General features: G+C 39.3%; 3 protein-coding genes across 6 annotated transcripts; 1 reads left to right on the forward strand and 2 right to left on the reverse strand.

Annotated features, from left to right (window-relative positions):
• Positions 1–36: 36 nt before the first annotated feature.
• On the reverse strand, positions 37–9,516 carry LOC146367236 (uncharacterized). 4 transcript variants are annotated; one of them, XM_084911433.1, is made up of 19 exons: positions 9,045–9,516; positions 7,033–7,942; positions 6,709–6,900; positions 5,606–6,089; positions 5,404–5,519; positions 5,284–5,309; positions 5,143–5,174; positions 4,978–5,022; positions 4,753–4,882; positions 3,624–3,783; positions 3,351–3,474; positions 3,226–3,257; positions 2,966–3,029; positions 2,829–2,863; positions 2,509–2,572; positions 1,227–1,328; positions 1,097–1,143; positions 807–840; positions 37–644 (listed from the first exon to the last, which is right to left on the reverse strand). In XM_084911433.1, the coding sequence occupies exons 1-19, from the start codon at positions 9,051–9,053 to the stop codon at positions 578–580; spliced, it is 2,673 nt and encodes an 890-aa protein (XP_084767559.1). In that variant the 5' UTR covers positions 9,054–9,516; the 3' UTR covers positions 37–577. The 4 variants fall into 4 exon arrangements, with proteins under 4 accessions (XP_084767559.1, XP_084767561.1, XP_084767558.1 ...); XM_084911432.1 differs by having other exon boundaries at positions 38–644; positions 2,829–2,866; XM_084911434.1 differs by having other exon boundaries at positions 39–644; positions 1,097–1,110; positions 2,829–2,866; positions 9,045–9,514.
• Positions 9,517–9,643: 127 nt separating this feature from the next.
• Positions 9,644–18,039, forward strand: c8a (complement component 8, alpha polypeptide). Its single transcript, XM_084911436.1, has 11 exons — positions 9,644–9,851; positions 9,975–10,068; positions 10,402–10,549; positions 10,697–10,844; positions 12,828–13,017; positions 13,090–13,272; positions 14,741–14,981; positions 15,077–15,208; positions 15,331–15,488; positions 15,662–15,887; positions 17,152–18,039. Exons 1-11 carry the CDS (start codon positions 9,742–9,744, stop codon positions 17,301–17,303), a joined length of 1,782 nt encoding a protein of 593 aa, XP_084767562.1. The 5' UTR covers positions 9,644–9,741; the 3' UTR covers positions 17,304–18,039.
• Positions 18,040–18,534: 495 nt separating this feature from the next.
• c8b (complement component 8, beta polypeptide) lies at positions 18,535–25,447 on the reverse strand. Its single transcript, XM_084911438.1, has 12 exons — positions 25,323–25,447; positions 24,936–25,083; positions 23,700–23,847; positions 22,763–22,904; positions 22,486–22,618; positions 21,159–21,356; positions 20,756–20,996; positions 20,438–20,566; positions 20,189–20,352; positions 19,393–19,546; positions 18,997–19,068; positions 18,535–18,870 (listed from the first exon to the last, which is right to left on the reverse strand). The coding sequence occupies exons 1-12, from the start codon at positions 25,403–25,405 to the stop codon at positions 18,716–18,718; spliced, it is 1,767 nt and encodes a 588-aa protein (XP_084767564.1). The 5' UTR covers positions 25,406–25,447; the 3' UTR covers positions 18,535–18,715.
• Between the last annotated feature and the right edge of the window lie 147 nt (positions 25,448–25,594).

A 25,594-nucleotide genomic window follows, 5' to 3' on the forward strand; every position in this document is an offset into this window, starting at 1 on the left:
CTTCAAATTCTGGAGCAAGTTCTCATGACATATTATATCAATGAACACAGAGCAATTCACTCCAGCGTGCATGTCTTTGGACTGAGGACGCCAGAGTGAGGTAAAGAACACATTTGTGAAGTAATACAAGGATAGAACACCCACCCATATCATATGTTCTTAAGATATCATCTCAAACTCAGTCATAAGAAAAGACTGTACACAAACAGGATAGGAAAACCAAACGGTGTCATAAAAGCATAACTCAATGTCAACTATTTATTAGATGTTACACTGAAACAACAGCAAAAAAAGAAAGAAAGAAATGTAAACAACATTTCTGGAAACAGTCATAACTAAGCAACCACAAGTGAACACTTAACTACTGTTACTGGTATTTAGACAAAGTGTAACGGTTTAATATGTGCACTATCTACTCATTTCAGTGACTTCCAGAGTAATGAAAACAAACAAACAAAAAACAACAACTACTATTCGCAACAAGTAGGTGAAATCACAGTTCAATTAGTATTCATGAGGGTTTTTTTCTTCACAGCAGAGGGTCAAAGTCATAACATCAAGCTCCACAGAGTGATAATTAGGTGTCAGCATATAGCGGTGGGGGAGGAAGAAGTTCCAGCTCTGTGAAGTCAACTTCTTGTTCACTGTCAAGAAGAACACAGGGCATTACAACAGTTTATGAGAAAGAAAAAACATCTTACCTAACCCTAAGTATTACAGTACACGCTTCTATGAGTACTCAGTTTAATGTTTGTCATAATAACAAAGTTAGGCTTTCTGATCAGAAGGAAACAGGCGACACTTACGGATATGGAGGCTCCTCAACCGCACTCAAGAAGTCTAGATAAAGACGAACAGATACAAGTGTCACGTCAGCTTTGAACAACCAGCAATGCAAAATAACTAACAGCAGCATGACTCCAGGTCATTTAAAGCAGATAAAGGTTTCTCAAGTTATTTTCCATTAGGGAAAAAGTCTCCAGTGTGTATGAGTACCCCGTGTTTAGCTCCACCATTATCAGTGAGGGCGACATGTGGTGACAATAGTGGAGCCATGGCAGAGAAGGGGAGGGGAAAAACAAAACAAACCACTTACTCTGAGGTTCATGGCTAAACAGGACACAAGAAGAGGAAAGAACAGTGCTGTTGAATATAAAGACAAGCAGCTAGAAACACGACAAGTTTGCATAAATAGTGTCTGAGGTTAAAGGTTACAAAAATAAAACCTTGTAAACTTTGCTCCATCATCATCATCATGGACATCACCAAGTTCATCTTTGGTCTGGTGAAAGAAGACTGCCAACTTCTGCAGGGCTTCATGCTTAATTCTGAAGAGCAGAAGTAATGTTGCACATTTAGTTGTTTTATTTTGTCCAGCTTCCCAATTCTTACACAGAAACAAGACTGTGCAGGGTGAGTAGAACCCAACCACAACAGCACCTTGACCAAAGTCCTTGAAGCAGAGCTTTTTATTAAAGGCTACTTTTTGTACTTCTGGAACAGAAGACAAAACGTTTTAGCAAATTTGTATTGGCCTGAGATTTCAAAGTAAAAGCCTGGTTATAAAAGGCTCAAAAAGCTTCCTTCAGCTAAGGTAAAAGCCTTCAAGGCAATTCTATCAAAGTCAATTTTTATAATTTAGTTTTAGGCTTAACCTAAACTCAGTGTTCCATAAAAAAGAAAAGAAAAAAACTTATGTTACAAATCCACAGTTTAAAACAAACAAACAAAAATTAATAGTGGCGATCCTTTGTGTATTAGTAAGATATTGATAAATAGGTTAAATAAAACAGCAAGCGTTGGTTATTTAACCATTTCTGCCACTTAGGATTTAAAATCTCACAATATTTTGGACTTCAAGCTTTGCTCACTTAGACAATCAGCAGCTTTTCTCACTTCTGATTAATTGTTTCGCTTAAATTTCAAGTAAATCGGCCAATATTTTACCAGCTGGCGCCCTCCCTTCGTTGGATGTGATTACAAATTGAATAGCTTTTAGATTTATACAGTTGCTCGCACAAAAGAATAAACTGGAATACCTCACAGATGATTATAATTGGAGTTTTTAAATCATTTTGTAAAAGAAAATGATGCCAATCAAGAAAAATCATACACAAGTAACAGGTTAACAAAAAGAGAACCCAGCAGTTAGCCGGTTTCTCGGTTTGGTGATTCGCCTTTCTCAGGCAGACTGTTAATCAGCTAAGATTTTTAAGTTTATCATCCAGTGTGGCAATGATAGTCTTTAGTCGCTCCTGTAATCAGTGGAGGTCTCTAGAAACACTCCCTGTATCGCTACTGCTTCAAGGACCTTGTAAAATGTGTCCCAATATTGTTTTTGCTTCTCTTCCACCTTTAATATTTACTTGCTCATTAACACAGTAAGTGATCATAAATTAGTCCACAACACAGCATATATACCCTCGCTAAGAAGCTGTGCAGTAATGTTTATGAAGGGTTGGAAAGGGAAATAATGTGTCTGCTCTGACATCCGTGTTTGAGACTTACTGCGAGTGCAGGTCATCCAAGTTGCCGTCATTCGGTGTGTTCTGGGCACCAGCATGAACACATGCTGACAAAGTGAACAAATGAAGGGCAGAGGTGTAAGCGGAAGGGCGAGACAGGAACGGGGTTAGTTAAAATGCAGACTGAAGAGGGAGGAAGTAAGAAAAACATATGGTAAAAGTGCACATCAAAGCCCTGCTGCAGTCTGCCATTGCATAAAACAACCAGAGTTCCCTTTAAACAGGAGAGGGTGGGGGTGCGGGTAGGCATCTTCTGTTGGCCCGTTTCAACTTCAAAAGGACGGGACATAAAAATGTACTCACACGTCTCGGGCACTGAAGCCGTCTGCTGAGAAAAGCTGCTACCCAAATTGAAGAGAAAGAATATTTAGTGTTCATTTGTCATTTTTAGAAGTGACACTGATCAAAAAGCTGCTTTGAATAAATGCCAAACATCTTACTGGCTCTCACTGAATGGTGAGAGGGTCTCATCTTCATAGGCCCACTCCTCACTGTCATCTGTGACTGTGTGAAGAAGGAAAAAGGAATAAAATAAACAATGAAGCCTGACAAGCATGCTAATGAAAGCCCATGAATTCCATCAGTATCATAAAATAACACCCGGCCGTAAAGCAGATGACAGCAGTTAAGTGATACTGGCTGGGATCCAGCCTCAGTGCAGCAGCACTTAGTCAGTCATGCAGAGCCTCCTGAAACTTACAACTGCTTGTTAGAAAAGGCTGGTTTGAGGATCTGAAAAACAAAGAAAATGAATCATGACACTGTTTTTTTGTTTTGTTTTTTTAATTGAAAAACTAAAAATGTGATCAGTGTGCTACCCAGTACCTGCTTCCAATACTTATGTTATCTCCCTCCACGTTGCCTCCTCGCCCTGCTGCTTGAGCCTTCTTGCCGAGTTCCAGCATCTCCTTGATATTTAGCTCCACATTCATCACTGAAATATAACCATCTGCAAAGAGAGCAGCAAAGTAATGACACCAAATGTGGAGACACTCCTGTTATATCAACATCTGTTGTATCCATGCTATGTTTTTAAAGTCCAGATGCTATTAAGCCATTCTTATTTCACACTTAAAAATAACACAAAAGTGAACTCACACTTGTTGTTGGCGTCTCGGGCCAACCATTTGCCTTTGGGGCAGTTGGTGGTGCGGATAATGCTGACCGTGTCCCCGCTCTTCACAGGCAGATCATTCTTGCGGACTTTACTGGCCACCATCACCTTGGCATGGTACATCGGCTCTTCGTCCCCCGTCACCTACGAGGTCACGTAAAAGACTGTATGTAAACAATGATGTTAGAGTTTTAAGGTTCAATATTAACATTTTGACCACTGCCCTGTCTTTTTTCTTTTTGGATGGACGGAGGCTGGAGTGCCAATTAATCTGCTAATGTTTGCAAGCTTGGAGAGCAAGCTGCATTCATAAACCCTGCGGCTGCAACGTACACACACACACCTACTAATTATTGCTAAGATTACAAAGCACTTACTAATTGGCTTCAGCTGTCGGTGTCTGAACACCTGTAAAATCGACTTAGCCACTCAGAGTTGTTATGAGCAAGTGAACTATCCACAGCAGTGAAAACTGTTTTTTTGTACCAGGTTGTAAACAAGCTTTTTAATGCTGTAAAGTTGGACATTTTAACATGAGACTATGGGGATTCCTACAGGTAGTGGAGTTTTTAACACTTTCTGCATTGGTTTCATTTTCAGAAGCTGTGCTTGGATGTCACACACTCACAGGCTGGCAAACTGTGAAAACAAATATTCGTTTTGTTGTACTCATAAAGACTTGAAATTAGACTTTTAGTTAGTGAAATTGATCACATCAGGAACACATTTACTGAGGTTATACATGAAAGGATTCTTTTTTTTAATTTCCAAAAAACAGAGGTGTCACCCTCTACTGGCTATTAGAAAGAAAGGTATATGGTACTTTTTCAGACCCTAAAGCCACATCCATCTGTTATACATTATAGGAGTCACATCTTAGCAATGAGCTGCACTGTTTTACAAACACCTAAGCAGCAAAAAAAGTAAAGCACAAAAATATTTTACATCTTTGAAGAGATGCTGCATTGATTCCATGTTTGAAGTTTTATTAAAAAAAAACCCTAAAAATTCAGGAAGTAACATTTCCCAACTGATGACTTAGAAAAGCTGAATAAACAGTAACCAAAGGAAACTAAAATCAAAAGTCATCTCAAAACAAATCACCCCCCTTACTTTGAACTTCTTTTTCATTTCATTTTCCTTCTTCTCCCTCTCTTTTTGCTCCTTTTTTTCCTTTTCCAATCGTTGTTTCTCCCGCTTCTTCTGTTCTTTATGGTCGGCGGGGTTGGGAGTGTTCATCATGCTAAGAAAAATGTGAAAAAAGGGGTTAGGTATACGAGTAGCTTGTTTGTTTTTTAAATCACATGTTCTGTAAAAAGATTTACATGTCTGACATACCTGTGCATATGATTATGTGCCAAATGTTCACCCGATACACAAACCCTGCAGTTTGATAACCATAGGAAGGGAATGGATGTCACAGTGTCAATGACAGAACAAAGGTATTACGTTTACGAGAAGGGAAGGAGGGAATGAAAGAAGGGAAAAAAAGAAAAAACATACCATGGATTCTTTTGCCTTTTAACACATGACTCCTTTTGAGAAAAAAAACAAAAAAGACAACACTAGATACAAAAAACACACTAAAATACACTTTTTAAAGTTGCTAAGATGATTATATACTCTGTTTCAAAAACGAGTTACCTTTGGCTGGTGGTCCGCGTATGGATCTGTAAAAAAACAAACGCAAACAGTGATTATAAATGAGAATAAATGTCTGCAAATGGTTTTATTTTAAGAATAAAATGTGTGTGAAGTACTTACTCTTCAGTCCGCCTTTTCTTTTAGTGGAGTTTTGGCTCAAAGTGAATTTGTTCATATTCTCAACATCTTCATATATGTTAGTATACGTTTCATAGTAACTGTCCTGTTGATGTCCACTGTAAGGGGAATGTATAAACAGCACACTGTTATATGAAGAAGAAGAAGAAAAAAAAAAACTGATTCCAGTTACTATAAAACTTACCATGAGTGGCTACTAAGCTCTCTTTCCTCTGGGAAAGACTGACACTCAGCAACTCCCACATCAGTTTCATCAGACGGAGATTTAGGAAAAGAATCGACAAGCACCTCTTTGCTCTGGGACCTCTGCTGTGGTATAGCAGGCTCTGGGAACTCTAACAAGTTTATTGGTTCAGGGAAGCTGGCTGGATCAAGGGGTATTATGTTTTCACTGCCAAGGTTCAGATCTTGGATGATGGAGCTCACACCGGGCCCCGCAGGATCATGCGCTGACAAGTCAGCTTGTGGATGCTCAGCGTCGACAGCTGTGTGAGGGTTAGCGCTGACTAAGTCTAAGGCCTCCAGTTCTAGTGCAGCAACATCAACACCTCCACTTTCTGCTGTTTCCATCTCTGTATTTTCAAAGTCTGGAAACTCTGGGGCATCCAGCAGAGGGTTGGAGACGGGTGGGTGCTCAGACTCTGCTTGGCTAACGTTTGGTGACACCACTATAATAAGAAAGTAAAAGCAGTATTTGAACAGATGTTAGGCCTCACCACAAAAAGAGGAATAATGTGAACTGCAGAAAGGATAATGCTAAGTCACTGATGACTAAGCACATGAACTGTGGCCACAGAACTGAAGATGCAAAAAGAGGAAAAAGAAGAAGAAATGAAACATTAATCTCTATAAACAGACTGATAGCCCTTTCCAACATGCATCTGTTTAACCTGAGATGTTATTAGGAGTACTGCTAATAAATAATCATTCTAACTGACGCTATATAGACAGCAGCTGATGTTAAAACCTAAAATAAAATAAAACAAACATTTTTCCTATTTTTCCAACATTAATCAGGTTTTTCTTAAGATCAAGAAACCTTTTGTCGTCAACTATGTTTTCTAATACGACTGATCGCAGCCCAAGTAATTTGCCCGATTATTCCGACACCTAATGCGCAGTTTGAGATGCAGGTAAACTGTCTATGTGACAGCAAGAGGAGGACAGAATTTGCTAAAACGCATCAGCTAACCTTCGCTGACATTTTCTAATAGGTTTTTAACGCAAATCTATTCTCTGCTATTGCTCCCAGTGGCCATGTCTGTAGACTTGCTGAGACTCTCATACCAGTAAACAGAGGCGCATGGTAATAGCTGAGATCTACTAATGGAGGTCTGAGGGGCTTTGCCGGCACTGGCCCCAGTGTTCTCAGATCAGGCAGAGGCTTCTTTAGCGGGACACATGATGGATGAAGTTCAACAGTCTTCACTGGCAGATTTTCAGATTTCTCTCTGCCAAGCTGCTTATCCAGTGCTGATTCTTGAGGGGAAAAAGCATTAAATATGAATAGTATTAGCAATGTATATAATAATTTATGTTATAACATTAACACACATGATGAAACTGCAGATTTTGACATTTGTCACTCTTGACACTGTGCATATAGCTTACTGCATAAAGCGTTGTTGGTTTTGAAGAAAGGCCGGGCTGAGATACAAGCCAGATGTGAAAGACACACTGGTGGGGGGGTGGGCAGATCAGCGGTCCTCAGTGGTGGAGTGAACTCCTTGCCTGTGTTGTCAGGGGAATGCAAGCTCTTGGGTTTGGAAGAGATCAACATGTTTCGGCGTGAGAATTTCTTCTTGGCCCTCTCCAAAGTGCTCATAATTTTATTGTCAGAATCGACTGTGGTCTCTGCTGAAGGAGGGGTGACTGGGACATCTGGACTGGAGAGGGGGTATTCACTGTTTGATTGGTCACTTTGGAGTGAAGCCCCATCCTCTGTGGTTTGTTTTTCCACCGATGGCAACTCACCAGGAGCGCTACACGGTCTGGTGGTCAAATCACCATATGTGGGCTCATCTCCGCTTTCCGCACTGACCTTCGGTGCTTTGACTGATTTGAATGGAAGCAGCAAAGCCTTCTTCTTGATTTTAGTTTGTGGCAAGGCTTCCTTCCCCGACTCTGGTTCGGGTTTGTACTCTCTCCTGACTGGTGTTTCTGTCTTCTGATCTTTTGCGGGCAGGACAGGAAGCACCAGCGGCATGTATCGAGAATGCCTTGCTGTGCCGTCTCCATTAGTAAGCTGAGATGACAGGGAGGTCCGCTGAGGTTGCAGCGGAAAGGAAATCGGCCTCTTGCCTCCAGACAGTCGCAGTGCATCTCTGAAAATGACACGAGGAAGCGCTGGTGTCTTGTTTTCTGCAGCAGTATTAATACTGCTAATCACAGTGCAGTGACCTCCAGGTGGAAGAATCTGTTTGGGTTTTTCAGCAACAGCTGGACGGCTGGTTTTGGATTGAGCCAGGAGAGCCTCTTCCTGAAATTTGGCCCTCAGTGCTTTGAAGTTGATTGGTCCCTCCTAAAAAAAAAAAAAAAAAAAAAAAAAAAAAACATAAGTAAAAGAAAGCACAGAAGTATAGAGATGTTATATGGTCAGTTTAACTCTTTTCCCTCATAAAGACAAGGTTTGATGCCCTCCTCTGAACCCTTAATGACGAGCGCTGACACCTCAGTATATATCCATAAAGACGTGGTGTGACAACCATTAGAAGAGTTTGTCTTTTTCCAAGGACAGCTACATGGGCAGAGACCACCCTCACTAACCTCTGGTACAAACCCAGTCATTGTTTCTATAAGCAGGCCCGAAATATGACAGAAACTGCTCAGTTTAGAAAAAAAAAAAGCTTCAAGGGTTGCTGCTGCTTGGCATTCAAGGGGTAAAGAGATAAGCCTACAAAAATTACAAAAGACTTCTTTTCCTCACTTACTCCCCTGAAAGTGATACAGAAATAATTTTTCGTTCCATCTGTCCAACAAAATTGCTATAATTCAATAGGTAATGTTTGCATATGCTGAGAAACAGGAATGAAAATAAACTTTCTAAGTTTCCAATCCTACAAATGACACGTGAAGGTACCTTTTTTTTGGTACTTTAGAACTATTTTTCCAACTGCAGAGTTTAAAGTAGTAATCCGCTCACCTAAATTTAATGTCTCTGCTTTAAGCTTTCTTTCTTTTCCGAAAAAACAAAACTACACCCTTTTGGTAATTGCGAGGCTTTTTTTTCACAAGTCGCTGGTCATTTAAAACCCAAGTGTTTGTTGGTTAATTAAGATGCTACTGAACAGATTAAGCCTTCATATATTGTTTTAATCAATAATAGATGTAGAAAATTTAAGACATCCATGTTTCTCAAAAGCGATCAAAAGAAAAACTGCTATCACTGTGAGCACCGAAACGACTTTCATATATTTAACTGGGTTGGTCGTAAAATTTGTTATTTCAAAAGTATTTTTTACCCCGTTCTATCAGTTATTTAAGTAAGCCATACTCATGTGTTAGAAAGAGTAAAGCAGCAGCAGCAGCACATTAGCAGAAAGAAAAGCAATACAAGTAAATTAGCTTTCTATTCAACTGCCCTTTAGCTAATTAAACCTGCTATAAAAGCCTTGTAACTTTACCTCTTCCATTGTAGCTTCTGTCTGTCATCACTGTTAAGGACCGAGCATTTGAAAGACGGTTTCAATTTTAATACCGAGGCGCTGTTTACTTTATTTTTACTTTATTTCTTTTAAACGGCGACCTAACAGCTCTGGTTAATCACGGTGAAGGCTAAAACAAACAATTTGAAAGAGCCGCTGAATGACGCACCTGCGTGCTGCACTCGACCTACGTGCGCGTTCACGTTTCCTCGATCAACGAATCAGGAGCGTCGAAGGCGCAACGTGTGTGGATAGGGATTTATTTTGATAATGATAACTAATTTACCACTTACAGTTTTTAATTTTAACGCTTCTTCTTTTGTCCATATCAACCTCTCACCTCTCCAAGAAGACTCATGAAATTCGGTGAGGTATCGGAAAATTTCATTACATATCATAATTTAAATAAATGGATATCAACTTTGCACACAGTGAAGGTTCAGTTTCACATTTGTAAAGTATGTCATAGAAAAATGTTGTAATAGATGATTTTTAAAAAAAAGATAGAGAAAAACTTTCCTAACTGTTGTAATCGCATGTGTTTACTCTTGATCAATCATTTACTGTGGCTGATCAAGACAACAGTGTCAAGAGTCCCCTCCGGACCCCTTCAGGATCACAATATCTGATTTGTGATGTGGCTCTGAGTCTTTAGGAATCGCTGTTTCTTTTCACTATGGGGACATTCCTTCGTTTACTCCTTGGTTTATGCACACTGCATCTGTTTGTCAGTTCTGACACAATTGTTGACGCATCCAGGACGCCATGGACAACAGCTAAAAACAGGTACAGTATTTTTCACCTCACCACTTCTTGCATTTACACCTTAATAGCTTTTATTTATCATATCCCATGCACAATGGGATTTACAAATGGAACTAAGATAATAATAATAATTATGTGGGTCAGGAGGGCCAGAGCTGTGAACAAACCGACACCTATCGACTGTAGACTGGGGAGCTGGTCATCTTGGACACCATGTGACTCCTGCACAGACAGAAAGGTGATTATGCTTTTTTCACTAAACATTTGAATACGATTAATGTTGTTCACAGTGCTTGGTATGGCTGTCTTGTGCAATACTTTGCTACTGCAACTTTCTTCCAAACACTGACATTTCACAGTTTGTTTTGCAAAGTAACTCAGATCACATCAGGAGAGTCAATAAAGTGGGCCGTGGCTGTACTCTGTCCCCGATGTTCCTGGAAGCTCTCTTATAACTTTATAACTCATCAATAAATATCAAATGTTGTACAATTTTCATTTTACGATTCTTCTACTATGAGCATGAATGGATGAATTCAGAGAATTTAACTCATTTTGAACTTGGTTTTAGTTCAGTTTCCGATACTTAGAGAAACCTTCACAGTTTGGTGGGACTGAGTGTATTGATATACTCTGGAGGAGGGAGATGTGTCCCAGATCAGCCACGCCGTGTCTGGTCCCAGATTACTGCGAAGAGAGCTTCACCTGCAAAGAAACAGGTAAGGACCATCTACGACCATTCAGGCAACAAATGCTGAAGGTGATTTCTCTATGTCTTTTCACTAACATGCATGGCCTGCTGCAAGCATTTGTGTGTCAGGAAGTCAATTCTGATAAATGTGCGTCCTTACTTACTTTGTTTCTAGGGCGTTGCATCAGCCGTTCGCTTCAATGTAATGGAGAGTCAGACTGTGATGATTTTTCTGATGAGAATGGATGTGAAAATGTTAACCAGAGAAACGACAAGTGTTCCACCCTCATACCGATCCCTGGTGCGGAGCGTGGCACGCAAGGGTAAATAATGTGCTGTGATGAATGCACATGCACATGTAGTTTACATCACCTATGGAAAGTTGTACAACATGGGACTTCATTAGCAGTCAGTGGCATCTCAGTGGCTACAGCCATCTTTTATATTGTCTATTGTTATGCCTTGAAACTGGCATACCGCTGTGACCCTGGTGAAAGCCACCTTTCAGTATTGTTTGGCCTGCTTGTGGCCTAAGTTTTAAATGATTAAAATGCATTTATAAGGTTTTTTTTGGTGCATAAATGTAAAAAAAATAGGTAATTTTAGCTCATTGCTAGGTGGTTGCCAGGCAACATGACACTGTACAATTTATAATTCACCCTTTATGGCTATAAATGTGGTAAATTGTGGTAAAATAAAAATAATGTCATGTTTTTACAAAATATTCTAGGTGCAACATTTTACCCATGCTGCTGGGTAGTTGCTAGGCAACACGATGAAGCATAATTTCTGCTATTGATTAAAACCTCAGGGGCCTAATTTTTACTTGTGCGCCAAGTTTGGTGGCTCAACTCCTGATTGTGTAGGACGAGTTGGTGGCCAAAGAAACAAACATGCAAACAGAGATTTTCTGTATTATACTAAGATTTATTTATTTTTTAATCACAACCAGTAGCTTAAGGAAAATGGTCACTCTAAAGTTTTCCTTCCTTTTTGTTTTGGATGAAGATGTGGATTACCATTCACTGAACCATTAGCTTATTCAATTATCTGTAAACTAATTAAAGAAAACAGAAAAAACACATGCGACGCACATCAGAAACTGACATTTTGCCTTCAAAGTAAAAGTTGCACCTTTTGAAGTTGCTATAAAATAGGACCTAAAATATAACAGCAAGTAAAAAGATTGTTAGCAGATTCTTTGAGTGTGTATTTTTAAAAAAAGAACTCAGTTTTGCCACCTCAAGTCATAATATATTTTGTGTGAACAATAAAATGCAAAGCTGTTTCAAGACCTTATAAATAAAATAACTGCATTAAAATGACCCTGCCACAATAAAAGCATTTTTTGCTTTTTTTATGAAGGAGTTGTCAAACAATGTCAGCACGGTGGCATTGTTGCCTCACAGCAAGAAGGTCCTGGGTTTGATTGGAGTTTGCATGTTCTCCTTATATTTGTGTGGGTGTCTCTCCGGGTTCTCCGGCTTCCTCCCACAGTCCAAAGACATGCAGGGAGTGGGGTTAGGTTAATTGGTGATTCTAAATTGCCCATAGCTGTGAATGTGAGTGTGAATGATTGCCTGTCTCTCTGTGTTGTCTAAAAGGTCCAGGGTGTACCCTGCCTCTCCCTCTATGGTAGCTGGGATAAATGTGAATCACAACCCTGATAATACTCAGCGGTCACGCCCATTGGTGATCAGTTGGTAATTGGTGATCAATATTTATGTAATACGTTAATTAAGTACCTCTTCTTAAAGTTTGCTTCTGTAGTCGAGAATCGTTAAAAGACATATTTTTTTACTTTGATCTAAAACTGTGACTATTTCACTCCACCATCCATTTTTGTCTACTTATCCATTTCAGGGTCACAGGGGCACTAGAGCTTCTCCTAGCAGTCATAGGATGAGAAGCAAGGTATACATAACATAGAGAGATAGACAGCCATTCATATTCCCACTTGTGAACAATAAACCTATCCCATACTCTGGACTGTGAGAGGAAGCTGGAGCACCCAGAGAGAATCTACGGTGGCATGGATGACATGCAAACTCCACACAGAAACTTCTGCCTGAATTTTAACCCAGGACCCTCTTACTGACAGGCACCCCTGTGACACCCCCCCCCCCCCCCCCCCCCCCAAAAAAAAAAAACAAAATACTTTGCTCCAGAAACAGTTTTAGCTCCAAAATGCCAGTCCAATTGAACCTTTGATATGCATTCATATCACACTATTTCTTTGTCTTGAAAAAGGATAAATCTGTATCTGAATGTAATTTCTTAATTTGCACTGTTCTTCTTTCTTGTAGCTATTGCGTTTTAAGAGGAGAATTAATGGATCATGTACTTGACCCAAGATATTTTGGAGGAGAGTGTGAATATGTCTATAATGGCGAATGGAGAAAATTCACGTATGATGCATTCTGCGAGAACCTGGACTACAATGAAGATGAAAAAAACTACAGAAAACCATACAACTACCATACTTACCATTTTATGGTACTGTAATGTTCTGATTTTTTGTTTTATTTTATTCTACAAAAATATTTTAACGTATCTAACCTGTTACAGGCCCAAGCATCATCAAAGGGCTCTTCTGAATATTTTGATGACATGGTGAGCCTGCTGAAAGCAAGGAAAACAGTGTCATCGTCCAACAGTGGCTTCACATTTGGAATCGACATTGTGGAAGTGGGACTGGGTGGCAGCAGTGAAAATGCATTTCTCAATAACATAACACAGTTTAAAAGACAGGTATATTCTTTACACCCAAATATTAAAATGTTTTAAATGAAAACAATTACTGTTGATATTGTTGTTGTTAAAATATATTAATGTTAATTATTTGAAATCACTGCTAATTTGTTTTTAATTTAGCATTAAATAATTTAGAGTTAAATAGCTTATTTCTAGCTACTGAGGCTACCAGCAAATAATTAACCTATGGCTAACTAGATTGTTTATAAGAGGTCACATTCAATCCAACTGGCTTGAGCTGGCTAGCTCAACAGGTGCCTTAAGCTAAGAACTTTTAAGCTACCTAGCATTAGCTTCAGTGGTCAAACAAGAATATAGTGTCAGCAAGATTGTACAGTACTGTGTGGAACTATTGAGCTCCTCTTCATTTCTTTATATTTTGGTATTAAAATGGTAAATATGTCAATTAAATGTATACAATTCAAATCAGTCTGAAAGTCAAGATTTGGTATGACTACCATTTGCTCTTTAACATAGTCTTTGAGTAGTTTTCAGGAATAGTTCCAGGCTTCTGGAAGGACGTTCAAAGGAAAATGGTCAAAATTATCCCACACTGCTTCAGTGATGTTAACGTTCAGGCAGGCATGCCGTCAGGATTCTGGTTTTTAATGGACCAAAGTAGTTTGGGCTGAGCCTCATAATTACAGAAGCACACGCATGTACAAATTAAGAAAACAATTCAAAAGCTATCATTATTATTTTTGGCTGTGAACTGTGAAGACCAAAGTAAGCGTTCCATTCATTTAAATGTGAGATCCAAAGTGTAATTAAGGAAATGTCATCTTATTCATATGGTTTCTGTCATATTGGTGAGACAAAGCAAGAAAAAAAAGAGACTGAGTGGTGCACTCTTTGAACCATGAAATTGTTACTTAGGTCAATGTGAAACTGTCTCTTGTGACTGGTCAGAATTCACATATGTTATTATGTTATGTTATATTAAGACTGTGTGTTTGGGATCATTGTCATGCTGAACAATGAACCTGTTACCAATCAGATGCTTCCCAGATGGTATTGTGCGGTAGCTCAAAATATGAAAGTACTTGTCTGTGTTCATAGTTCCATCAATTTCAACAAGATCCAAATGGATCAAGTGAAGATGCATCTTTCAGCTCCGCCTATTTTGCTGGATTTTTCTATTTCTTGGGAAGATAACTTTCAGACATCGTTCATCTGTGTAGACTTCTTCCTCTAGTTTTTTTTTTAAGGACAAACTGAAAAAGTTATCAGCTAAAAGCACTTTGGCAATCACCTGATTAGTAAAAAAAACAACAACACTATTTTATGTTCAACCACAAGGTTCAATGGAGCACCTTGGGTTCAAGTCTGGCCCAGACCCCTTTGCCACAGAAACAAAATATAAAGAACTGAAGGGTGGCACATTTTGTTTCTTTGTATATTTGTTGTTTCACATTCAAAGTGCAAAATCTAGTTGTTATATTGTTTTTTGTTTTTTCCCCCTCAGGATTTAGGTTTCATTTGGCTTAATTCAGAAGTGCAAACCGCTCGCTTCAAGATGAGAACTAATCAGCTGATGCTTCATGAAGATTTCTATGTTTCACTCATGGAGCTCCCAGAGGAATACGACTTTGGGATGTACTCTCGCTTCTTCAACACATTTGGCACCCACTATATCACAGAGGGAACTATGGGTGGAACCCTGGAACATGTCGTGATTGTCAACAAAACAACACTGAGAAACTTAAGTACTGGTTTTCCATTTTGTAATCAGAGTACCCTACCACATTATCACATGCGATGTAAAGTAACCCTTGTTTTGTCTTTTCCCCAATGTTTACAGATATTAACGCTGATCAAGCTGGTTCATGCTTTGGTGCCTCGTTTGGTTTGAGTATTCCAGTTGGCAGCAGTGCAGCAATAGAGCCCAAGCTGTCAGGGCAATTATGCAACAAAGGCGGACATTTCAATGAAGGTGAAAAATGGAAATTCTGTCTTTATCTAAATTAGCTAGTTAAATTGCTTTATTTGTAACTTTTTTTCATTTCTTACAAAAACAGGGTTATAGTTTCTTTTGATTTGTTTTTGTATGCACAGATAAAAGAGGTAGTTCAGCTATTATTCAGGACGTTGTCACAAAAGTAAGCGGAGGAATCACAGACAGCAGCGCTGGTCTGAGGGCCATCAGGAACCCTGACATGTACCGGAAGTGGGGGTTATCTCTTAAATATAACCCAACACTCATTGATTATGAGGTAACTCAGTAAAGTAAAATTATGTATGAATCAAGATGAATTATATATCTTGCTCTTCAACAAATGTTATAAATCTGAGTGTCATTTATCTCAACACACTGCTGACATCTTCTTGTAATGAACTTTCCTCTTTCTTCTCGTCCTGTCTCTGTCCCACATGCCCTGTAAACTAGATCATGCCGATTCATGAGCTTGTACGTATCAGCACAGCTGCTGACCACGTAGGTGACAGACTGGCCAACTTGCAGCGAGCCATTGATGAGTATCTGCAGCAGTTTGACCCGTGCCGCTGTGCCCCCTGCAGCAACAATGGGATTCCTGTCCTCTCAGGCACGTCTTGTAATTGCATCTGTAGCTCAGGCTACCAGGGGAACGCCTGCGAAGAGACCAACCGAAGAGGTGAGAAGAAGAAACAGAAACAAGCTGAACATGTTCAAATCACACACAGTATTTCAAAAGACATTAGAAACAAGTAAAAATACAACTGTGACAAATATTGTAGTCGTAATTTTTTAACATTCAGCAGACAAGCTTCACTTGTATATGACCAGTGTTGGTCAAGTAACTTGAAAATAGTAATTAGTTACTAATTACGGATTACTTCTTCGAGATCCTGTTACTTTACTGATTACTTATTTTCAAAAGTAATTAGTTACTTTATTACCTAGTTACTTTTTTAAAAACATGATACACAACTGAATAGGTAATAAAGCAACAGACCTTTCAGCCCAATTCTATTTTCTGAATAATCCATCATATAAAACTGAATCAAATGAAAAAGTCTCTTTTAAAACCTTGTTTTATTAGTTTTAATATTTTAACTTTATGCACATTGCATCAAGCAAAAATTTAATTATATATAACATTATTTGATTTGAAGGAATTTGTTTAACATTTAAACCTATTTTCTGCATATTCCATCATATAAAATAATTCTTTTGTGTTTACACTCACTCTTTCAACTAGATGCAAGTAAAACACAGCAAAAAATAAATAAAATCAAAGATTTAGTAGCACTAAGTCCTGTTGCTCCTGAATCTATGTTCACCTGTTTAGCAGGAGAAACAAACACAAACAAAGGACTAGAACAGCAACCTGGGCATCGTAGAAATTAATTCGATAAACTAAACTGAAACTAGAACACAAATGAATAACAAAATACAATAAAACTTAAACACTGGGTCACACGACCCAGTACCGTGACTGTTGTGTGGCTCCATGGTGTAGTGGTTAACACATTCACCTTAAATCCAAAAGCTCCCCGGTTCCAGAAGGGAAGGAAACACAAACCCAGCCTCAGGAGGATCACAAGGTAATGTGCTCTTAGTGCCAGTCATCAAGCCCAGTTAGATGGCAGGGTTGTGTCAGGAAGAGCATAAGGCACGCGATCTTTGCCAAATCAAAATGTGTGGCTCCATCTGCTGTAGTGGCCCCTTGGGAAAAAAGGGAGCGGCTCCTCTTTACTGCAGACTGTTGCCTTTTGTAGCCCAAAGCAACATAATAGCTGAGCTAGAGTGAACCGACTGCGGTGATAGTTCTCCACTGATTCAACATTCATATTCAAATAGTCATCTAATCTGTTTTTAGTGAAACTCAAAAATTTAGCTGTTAATGGATCTACACCCTACAGTTCATAATCAACACCTTTAATTTTTATCAACAGAAACCAAGGCAGATGGATCGTGGTCCTGCTGGGGGGCCTGGTCACCCTGTACATCGAGGAGGAAGACCAGGACACGAGTGTGTAATAATCCTCCACCTCAGAATGGCGGAGCCACCTGCTTGGGCTCTGCTTCTCAAACTTGGCCCTGTTAAACACAAGTTTCTTTCAGATTGCTGAGTGAAGATGTGTTAACTACTTAGTGAGCATTTTTTGTATTCCTTTGTAAACATTAAAGTGCTCACAAATAAAAGAGAAAATCGGAATTTCTGTATTTCCGAATAAATGTATGTTTATGCAGATTTTGTGTCCAGTCTTTGTACCTGACCATTTTCACAGGAAGGTTTTATTGTTTGCTGAGCCACTTACCACTGACCTATGAGTCATTTAAGCAAAAAAAGACACCTAACTCAAGGGATGAAACGGTATTAAAATTTAGGATGAAAGAACAAATTTTAAATGATAAATTAGGCACCCTACTGTTACTGGCAGCCTGTCACAAAAACATTTAATTTGTTCTCTTTTCTTTTGTTTAATTATTTTTCAATTTGATGAAGAATATCAAAGACAACACAAGTTGAGAGGCATAAAATGGTATTTTTGCACCAACAAGCTGATTCCCAAAGAGTCTTTAGCTGAAAAATTGCCATAGCTTGCCACAGTGTGCAGTGTGTCAATAAAATATTTGAGGAAACTAAACAAGTGGAGGAAAAATGAAAAAGTAACTTGCCTGAAAGACTATCTACAGCAAATGAAAAGTATCTGAAAGACATTTGATCCTTACCAATGAGAAATGGTTGTTACCACTGTCCAAACTCTGTTTTTGCCTTACATACTGTATTTATTATGATCCTTTCATATGTTTCAATAAATCTCTGCACCTATTTTCCACTGTGGGGTGTTTTTTGGCTCAGGAGGTAGAAGCAGATCATCTACCAAATGGAAGGCTGGGAGTTTGATCCTGGACTGCTCCAGCCTGCATGCCAAAGTATCCTTGGACAAAATGCTGAACCCCAAATTATTCCAAATGGTTCCATTTGAGTGTTAATGTTTGTGAGTGTTAGACGTAGAGAAAAGTGCTTTCATGAATGGATGAATGAGAAATGTTGTAAAAAGCTCTTTGAGCGCTCAAGTATGGTAAAAATAAATAAATATATATACTTTTATTTTTTAAAAGCACTTTATAAGAACCAGTCCATTTACCACTTCTTTCCTTGTCTTTTGGCCTCCACTACAGAATGACCACGCACCCCAGCACCTCCAGCACCTCCAGCTGCACAGTACTGTACTTTATGTGACAGTTTTGTGAATTACTTTAAATCTGACGGTCGAATCTTGTTAACAGAAGCTAAGTATCTGAAACAGGTCAGGATAAAAAATACAAAGACGAGGCCTAGAATCAAGACATAATCTATTGGGGTTAACATTTTTTTTAATACTTGCATAGGGAGATGAAGCATTGTCAAGGAGAATCAACATGTCACACTGGACAGTCAAATACAAGACAAATGTACCAGACACTGAACATCTCTTTTATAAATCTTTATGGCATCTTTGACAGGGGATTTTAAAAGCAGGCAGTAGACTCTTGCTGCAGTCCTGTGCATGCCATGCCTCCATTGCTGGGTAGAGGGTTGTTGCACTGTCGACTTCTTGTCTTTTGCCCTCCGCTGCAGGATGACCACGCACCCCAGCAGCTCCAGTTGCCATCAATGGCTATTTCTGTCAGAACGGATCATACCATACCTCATGTCAGTGTCTCAGCACAATTAGTGGACATAAATAAAACAAATACAACACTGTTACCAGATTATTATTATTATTATTATTTTTTAAAGTTGTCTTAACCTTTTTTCCTCTTAGTGATCTCACAGGCTCTTCCAGTATAGCCAAAAGGACACACACAGTCACACTTTGTACCTGTTAAGAAGAAAAAAAGATATTTCCTTCACTGTCACTATTTGCCATCACTATAATCATCACCAGATATCACATTTAGATTGTGTTCCAGCTGAAACTTAAACAAAACAGTAGAAAAATGGGATTGTACTAAGATGTTGCAAGTACTTCTTGAGTCTTTGATGAAAGACACATCCTTATTACATCAAAGTAAAGCTATCATAAGTAGCTTATGATACAAAGTAGTGCATTGAGTTTTCTGTGAATAAATGATGGAGATGGAACAAAGGAATCACTCCATGTTAATAGTTGTTGCTCAACAACAACAACTATCCTCTGGATTACCTTTCAGAACAGCCACTCCATTGTTGCGACAGGGAGCACACCGGCATGGACTAGCCTCTGCCAGGTACTCTGACAGGGCTCTCTTCAGGTTTCTTTTCAGGACAGCATGATGGGAAAAGTCTCTGGAGGTCACCAGCTCATAGAGTGGCCGTGTCTAATAAGACATAAATACTGTTTTAAATCCAGGATCTTTTTACTGTCCAAATAAAATTCTCTCCTTTTTTTGTACTGAGCTTACTTGGAAGCTCCACAAGTGCTGAAACCTGACTGTGCTGCAGCACGGCAGCCTATTTGTCTTTGGCACACTTGCTTTTTGGCATCATTTTGTGTTTGCTCTTGCCATTGATCAGCTCGGTTTGTACTTTGCCTCTGTGTGATTGTGCCAGTGCTTGTCATGCATCAGTTAGTGAGGTCAGATGCCGTGTGGATAATTCCATCACATTTCTGAGCTGAAGCTGAGAAATATTTTAAAAAATGAACAAAATGAACTATTTACTGCATTCATGTAAAAAAAAAAAAAAAAAATATAGGCAAAAACAAACACACCCACTGTAGAGTATTATGTGTGGGACTCCAGCATGTAGCACAGCCAAAATAGAAGCAATAGACAGAAAAACTGCAATAGGCCTAGGCTGCTGGGGGGTTCCCAGGCTGGCTGCTCTTCATCTGATTGTTGTTGTTTTCTTTGTTATTTTAGTATCTTCCCCTTACAATAGAAAGCACATTGAGGTGTCTGTTACTGTGATTTGGTGCTATATAAATAAAATTTAATTGAACTGAAATGAACTGAACTCACCGTTTGGCGAATGAAGTCAGGGTTGAACCGCACACCTTCACCCCATAGCCTCATTAGTTCAGGGGTGGGAAGCTTCTTGGACAACAAAGCAGAGACGGATTCACTACTTCCACCTCTTACGATAGCAACAAAGTCTTGCACCTCACTGTCAGTCCCTTTCTCCTCTGGAAAGAGACAAATTACTTACTTAAGCTTATTTGCTCAGTGTAAGACAGACTGACAGAACTATGATCAAACAGGAGACCCCACCTCCCATCTCGTTCAGCAGGCCATCACAGGATCCCCCGTGAAACCCCACTGATACATAGATACCGTCTATGTTTGCGCCAACCTTTAAACCTGCCTGTACGCAGTTCTTGTAGTCTTCTAAAGAATATTCTGGGATAAAGAGAAAAAAACCCTCAGAGACCGTTTCTTTCATGGAATAGAGCAAAGACTAGTTCAAACAGTCTTAAAGTGTTGACAGCTTATTTCTAACAGTAACGGTCTAGGATTTCTTGTCATGTCATCTAAATATGGAAACAACTGACTGAGAACGCCTAACTAAAGCTTGTTGAGGACTCCTACCTGTCTTTGCAAGCTTCTCTTTGTCCAAAATAATGGTGTGCTCATAGTCTCCTCCGAGGGCAGCCTCGGTGACATAGTGGGTGCCATAGTCCCTGTAAATCTGCCTGTATTCCCCATAATCATAAGCCTGCGGCAGGGCGCGTAGGCGCCGTAGAAACTCGGGGTGTAGCATTAAATCATCCGGCTTCAGCATGTACTGGGCCAACTCCAGCTCTGCCTTGGCCCTCACAAACCTGTTTGTCTGGGCATCAGAGAATGCAGGTCAAAGTTACCACAATGCCTACTGTGTTAAGAATACAACATACATTTTGGATATGTGGATATTTGAAAACAGAGTGAGAAGTTCAAGGTAACGTAAAGAGATCTGCACGCATTAAAAACCACCCAAAACACGACACCTCACCTTCCCAGAGGCACTGCGAAGTTTCTTAACTGACTTGCTGTATTTGTTATCATTGTAGTTGAAGCCAAACTCGAAAATTCCTGGAATGCCAAAGCCGATGGAAACAACGGTTTTGCTAGTGCGCTCCTTCATGGTGTAGTCCATGTAGACAGAGTAGGATTCAAAAGCCTGCAGGCTAAAATCATAGGAGCCTCTCGTCTGTGGCCAAAAAAAAAAAAAAATTAAATGTTTTGTGTGAAAACTAAATGGTAATGGTTAATTAGTCATATTAAGCGTGAACTGGCCTTTCTGTTCACCCCCATTGAGGTGTTAGCTCAAAAACAAGACAAAGGGTATAGAGTAGAAAACCCTATTTTAAAGTTTTCAAAAATGGTGTGGCAAGAGGTTCACAAGAGCTTTAATCTGTCCCCATACTTTCACAAATGTGCACCCCTGTGGCACAACCCCAAAATTAAAAAAGGTAAACAAACAATTTACTGGCCACAATGGCACAAAAAAGTGATTTAAATGAAGAGAACACGCTCATGTCTTTTAACGATCTGACAGTAAAGTTTAATTTGGAAGGACCCGGCCATTTCCGGCAATATTTGCAAATTAGAGATTGTTTGAAAGATAAAATAAAGCTGTCTCAGGAGACAAATCTTCTAAAGAATTTCCTTTTACTTACACCCTTGCTTACAAAAAGATCTGGATTGATCCTTCGATAAGGGAACATGGGATTCAATCATCTCTGAAAATGGGTTTTACATAAGGGAAGCTAGAGGTAAATTTATCCAATATAAAATTCTCAACAGGTACTATTATACACAGATGAGACTTTATAAAATTAGTAAAGATGACTTGTGTTGGAAGTGCATAAAAAGCAAAGGGTAAGCTAGTGCATGCTATGTGGGAATATCCACTGGTCTCCCCAATATGGGAAAATGTTTTAAAATATATGGAGGGCTGGGTGAAATTTAAGTTTCCTAGATCGCCAAGACTGTGCCTATTGGGGGACAGAGGCGAGGTGCCAGAGCTAGAAAAAGCAGGCTTCAGTGTTAAACACTGGGCTTGTGACCTGTGTTCGTCTTATTTTAACACTTTGGAAAGCGCCTCGGACCCCTACTGTTTCTTTAAATGTTCAAAAAATAATAAAAACTTAAAACAAATAGTCATATTAAGAGTACTTTGAACACAGATGATACTGCAATGATATAACAATGGCATAGCAACATGGCAACATGGCAACAATTTTGTTTTAAAACTTCAACAAACCATTAGTAAATGAATTCGTTTATGAATACTAGACCACAATACTGGACAGAAGTGTGTTTGTCTGCTTTTTCACCTGAAAGGTATACTGTTGTAAGTTGTAGGGCTTCCTGAAGCTGACATCCTGGATGTAGTGGGGCAGGCAGCTGCCTGCATAGTATCTGTTATCAAGCACCACTCCTTCCAGGTTACTGTTCAAGATGTTTATTCTGAAAGAACAGCAATAATTCTAACTGTGCATGGATTGGATTTAGAAGAGTAACATGCTTGGATAGATAAAAAGTACATAAAACACAAATAATAACAATAATTTGGACTTGCACAAGAGACAGACTAGTGGAAACATAGCTCACCCTTTGGCAAGATTTTCGATTCCCCAGTACTCCTCAGCCTCCTGCCTGCAGGGCTTGGGAACCTTCCTGCAGCCATTTTCATCTGACATGTCCCCACAGTCATCCTCCCCATTACACTGCAGAGTTCTAGGAATACAGCGACCTGACAGAGTAGAGGAATATATGGTGTTAAACCATGACTTCTTTCCAGACAGGCAGTGTGCAGAATAAGTATGTTTGCAGAATTGGATACATTTTGCAAAATTATCTGTAACATAAAATCAAAAAAATGTGTTTCAAAAGTGGATCTTTACTTTCAAGTGAAGAGTTAGATAAGAATTAGATGAAGAGTTGATTTGATTCTCAACATGTCTCTTTGTCAAGTGGTGGTCATCAGTTTGCTAAGCTTAGGGAATAAAGCAAGTTGGACTCTGCTCCAAATAAAGAATATTGACTCCAGAAAGTCACAACTTATTCCCAAAATGCAATCTCTCAGTGAATCCTGGGTCTTCACTGGGGCCTCTTCCCAGAACACGTCACCTAGGAGGCACTAAGGAGGCATCCTGGTCAGATGTCTCAACCACCTCAACTGGCTCCTTGCATCCTGGAGGACTAGCCGCTCTATTTCAAGACCCTGCTGGCCCCCTGTCACCCTTTGGAGAATGCTCATTTGTGCTGCAATCTCGTTTTTCTGGTCACTCAGAAAATAGCTCAATCAGTAAAATTTAAGTTGTATCTAGGTTGGACAGTCAAAAATTTTGTTTAAAATTAGATAATTTACGATTATATAGTGGCTGAACCCAGTAAAAGTAAAATTGCTAGATAATTTGAAATTTTCTGACTGGAAAGAAGACTTGATTATATCAAACACATAACAGTAACGTCCATGCAATGTGAATTCTTAAACATTGAAAAACTACTGCTGTGTGGTTTCTATTCCGACTAGTGTTGGAGTTACCTGTTTGGGTGCAGAGGAAGCCCTCACAGAGAGGAACACTGTCACAAGTGTAGCGGGCTGGAACATTACAGGCCTCCTCCTCCCTGGCATGGGAATTGCACTGTTCCCCTCCAAACTGAGAAGGCTGCTCCACTTTGGCATAGCGATACTGTGATGTTGCGGGTCACAGAAACACAAGAGATTTTGCCAGTATCCAATAACGGTGGCCTGAAAACTGCTCCCGGGGAGCTATCAGCTGAAATCACATTAGCGGGCTCTTTCCACTTTGTCATGTCAAGGTTATTAATCCCTTTACTTGTAAAGTGGATAAAATAGAGCACTGAAGTATATCAGCTGAGTCCTTCACCAGACACTGAGCTCTCAGCTTTCACAAAAACAGGTCACAAGTGTCAAAATGTAGAATGCTCCAGATTTAACTCTCAATCCTAGCCCCATAGGAATGATTCATCCAGTCTAAACTACGCTAAATTAAGCTAATCTGACTGTGGAAATGTAACATTTGATTTAAGAAGTTTATCTAGCTAGTAATTCTGTGGGTTAGTTCAACTAAAAATAGTATTGCTTGAGTTTGAGATGAAAGATTTTGTTTCAACTTTTGATATTTTAGAAAACATATTTTATTTGCCTTTTGCCAAAAATTCCCATTGAAACAATGCTAAGATAGCTTGCAGGCTAATTTAGCATTTTTATATTTAGCATAATTTAGCAGATTTATTTTTAAAATATATAGGTCTTCTAGGCAAATTCTACATTTGGACTGAACCAGGCAAGCCATTTCTACTGTAGATGATCTACTATTAGCCGACTGCAGCCTGAAGCTTCATAATCATGGTTCAGACTTGAGAATAGTACGCTCTGCTCATCTACTTTCAAAAAAATTCTTTTAAATAGTCTTTAATACCTCTTTTTGTTTGCCCTATCTCTAAAGCAGTCTACAGTATAACCAATGACCAACCATGGTTGGGGGTAAATTCACATCAGGCTGAATCAGAGGCTGTTCCATATTCTTGGACTAACAATGACTGTATTTTTTTCTAATTTTTTTATTAAAGCATTGCATTCAGACTAAAGTTCTGCTTGTATTAGTCCACTGGTCAGCTGCTCTGTGAGGCAGCACATGCTTTGCTTATGCACAGCTGCATGAATCAGATTGTCTGATAGATCCAGTCATATTTCTGCAGATTTCACCATATGTTCTTGTTGATTTAACTAACATCTCATAGCCATTATACTTACTTTCTTCTTTTGACAGATGTCACAACGTGACCATGCGCTCCACTCTGACAAAATGCAATCCACTGGGTGAATTACCACTGGGTCACCCACTGACCGGGCTTGACGACTGCTAGGGTCTTCATTGCTTCCTGTGGCCACTGCAACGTTACTGTTACATGCAGATTAAAAACCCACATCAAACTTTTTTTCAAAAGCATCTGATCAAAATATAATAGCTTGTGAAAGGAATACAGATTTAAGTGTCAAATGAGGTGCTTCTAAACTTCCTAGTTTGACAGCTGGTCTTTGACAGATAAATAGTTACAACAATTAATTCCTGTGGAACCAACTCAGCAAATGAAAAATAAGCTTATTAATTCATTGCAGTTAAAAAAATAAATCTCCTACCTTAGCAGCACCAAACTCAAAGTAACGTGGAGTAGACAACTGTGCAAATTGATTGCACTGCTCTGTATCACCACAGAAAGCATGTTTGTGTGTTGTGACTGACTGTGAACGAGGAGAAGACACTCTGCTCTCTATGTAAACACAGCCTGATCAATAATGGACTGTATATGAACTGCTGCCATTAAAGTCAGACGTGGAGCTGGAGTCAGAATACTGCAGGCATTCAGGGCCACAAAGCCAGTGTTATGGTGTTGTCTGTGTGGCTGGGACAC

Source organism: Perissodus microlepis, chromosome 18, assembly GCF_051167445.1.
Source record: "Perissodus microlepis isolate ML-2025 ecotype Zambia chromosome 18, ASM5116744v1, whole genome shotgun sequence".
In the NCBI taxonomy this organism is placed as follows: Eukaryota; Metazoa; Chordata; class Actinopteri; order Cichliformes; family Cichlidae; genus Perissodus; species Perissodus microlepis.

What these genes read in the sequence shown, in the direction of transcription:
- c8b (XM_084911438.1), bottom strand. Translation starts at nt 25,405, where the DNA reads ATGCTTTCTGTGGTGATACAGAGCAGTGCAATCAATTTGCACAGTTGT. An exon ending in TACAACAGTATACCTTTCAG is followed by an intron (nt 21,357 to 22,485) that starts GTGAAAAAGCAG and finishes TTTTGGCCACAG; the next exon opens with ACGAGAGGCTCCTATGATTT. An exon ending in TTCGCAGTGCCTCTGGGAAG is followed by an intron (nt 20,997 to 21,158) that starts GTGAGGTGTCGT and finishes TCTGATGCCCAG; the next exon opens with ACAAACAGGTTTGTGAGGGC.
- c8a (XM_084911436.1), top strand. Translation starts at nt 9,742, where the DNA reads ATGGGGACATTCCTTCGTTTACTCCTTGGTTTATGCACACTGCATCTG. An exon ending in ACCATACTTACCATTTTATG is followed by an intron (nt 13,018 to 13,089) that starts GTACTGTAATGT and finishes AACCTGTTACAG; the next exon opens with GCCCAAGCATCATCAAAGGG. An exon ending in AACAACACTGAGAAACTTAA is followed by an intron (nt 14,982 to 15,076) that starts GTACTGGTTTTC and finishes CAATGTTTACAG; the next exon opens with ATATTAACGCTGATCAAGCT.
- LOC146367236 (XM_084911432.1), bottom strand. An exon ending in ACGCGGACCACCAGCCAAAG is followed by an intron (nt 5,175 to 5,283) that starts GTAACTCGTTTT and finishes TTTTCTCAAAAG; the next exon opens with GAGTCATGTGTTAAAAGGCA. An exon ending in TCACCATTCAGTGAGAGCCA is followed by an intron (nt 2,867 to 2,965) that starts GTAAGATGTTTG and finishes CAATTTGGGTAG; the next exon opens with CAGCTTTTCTCAGCAGACGG.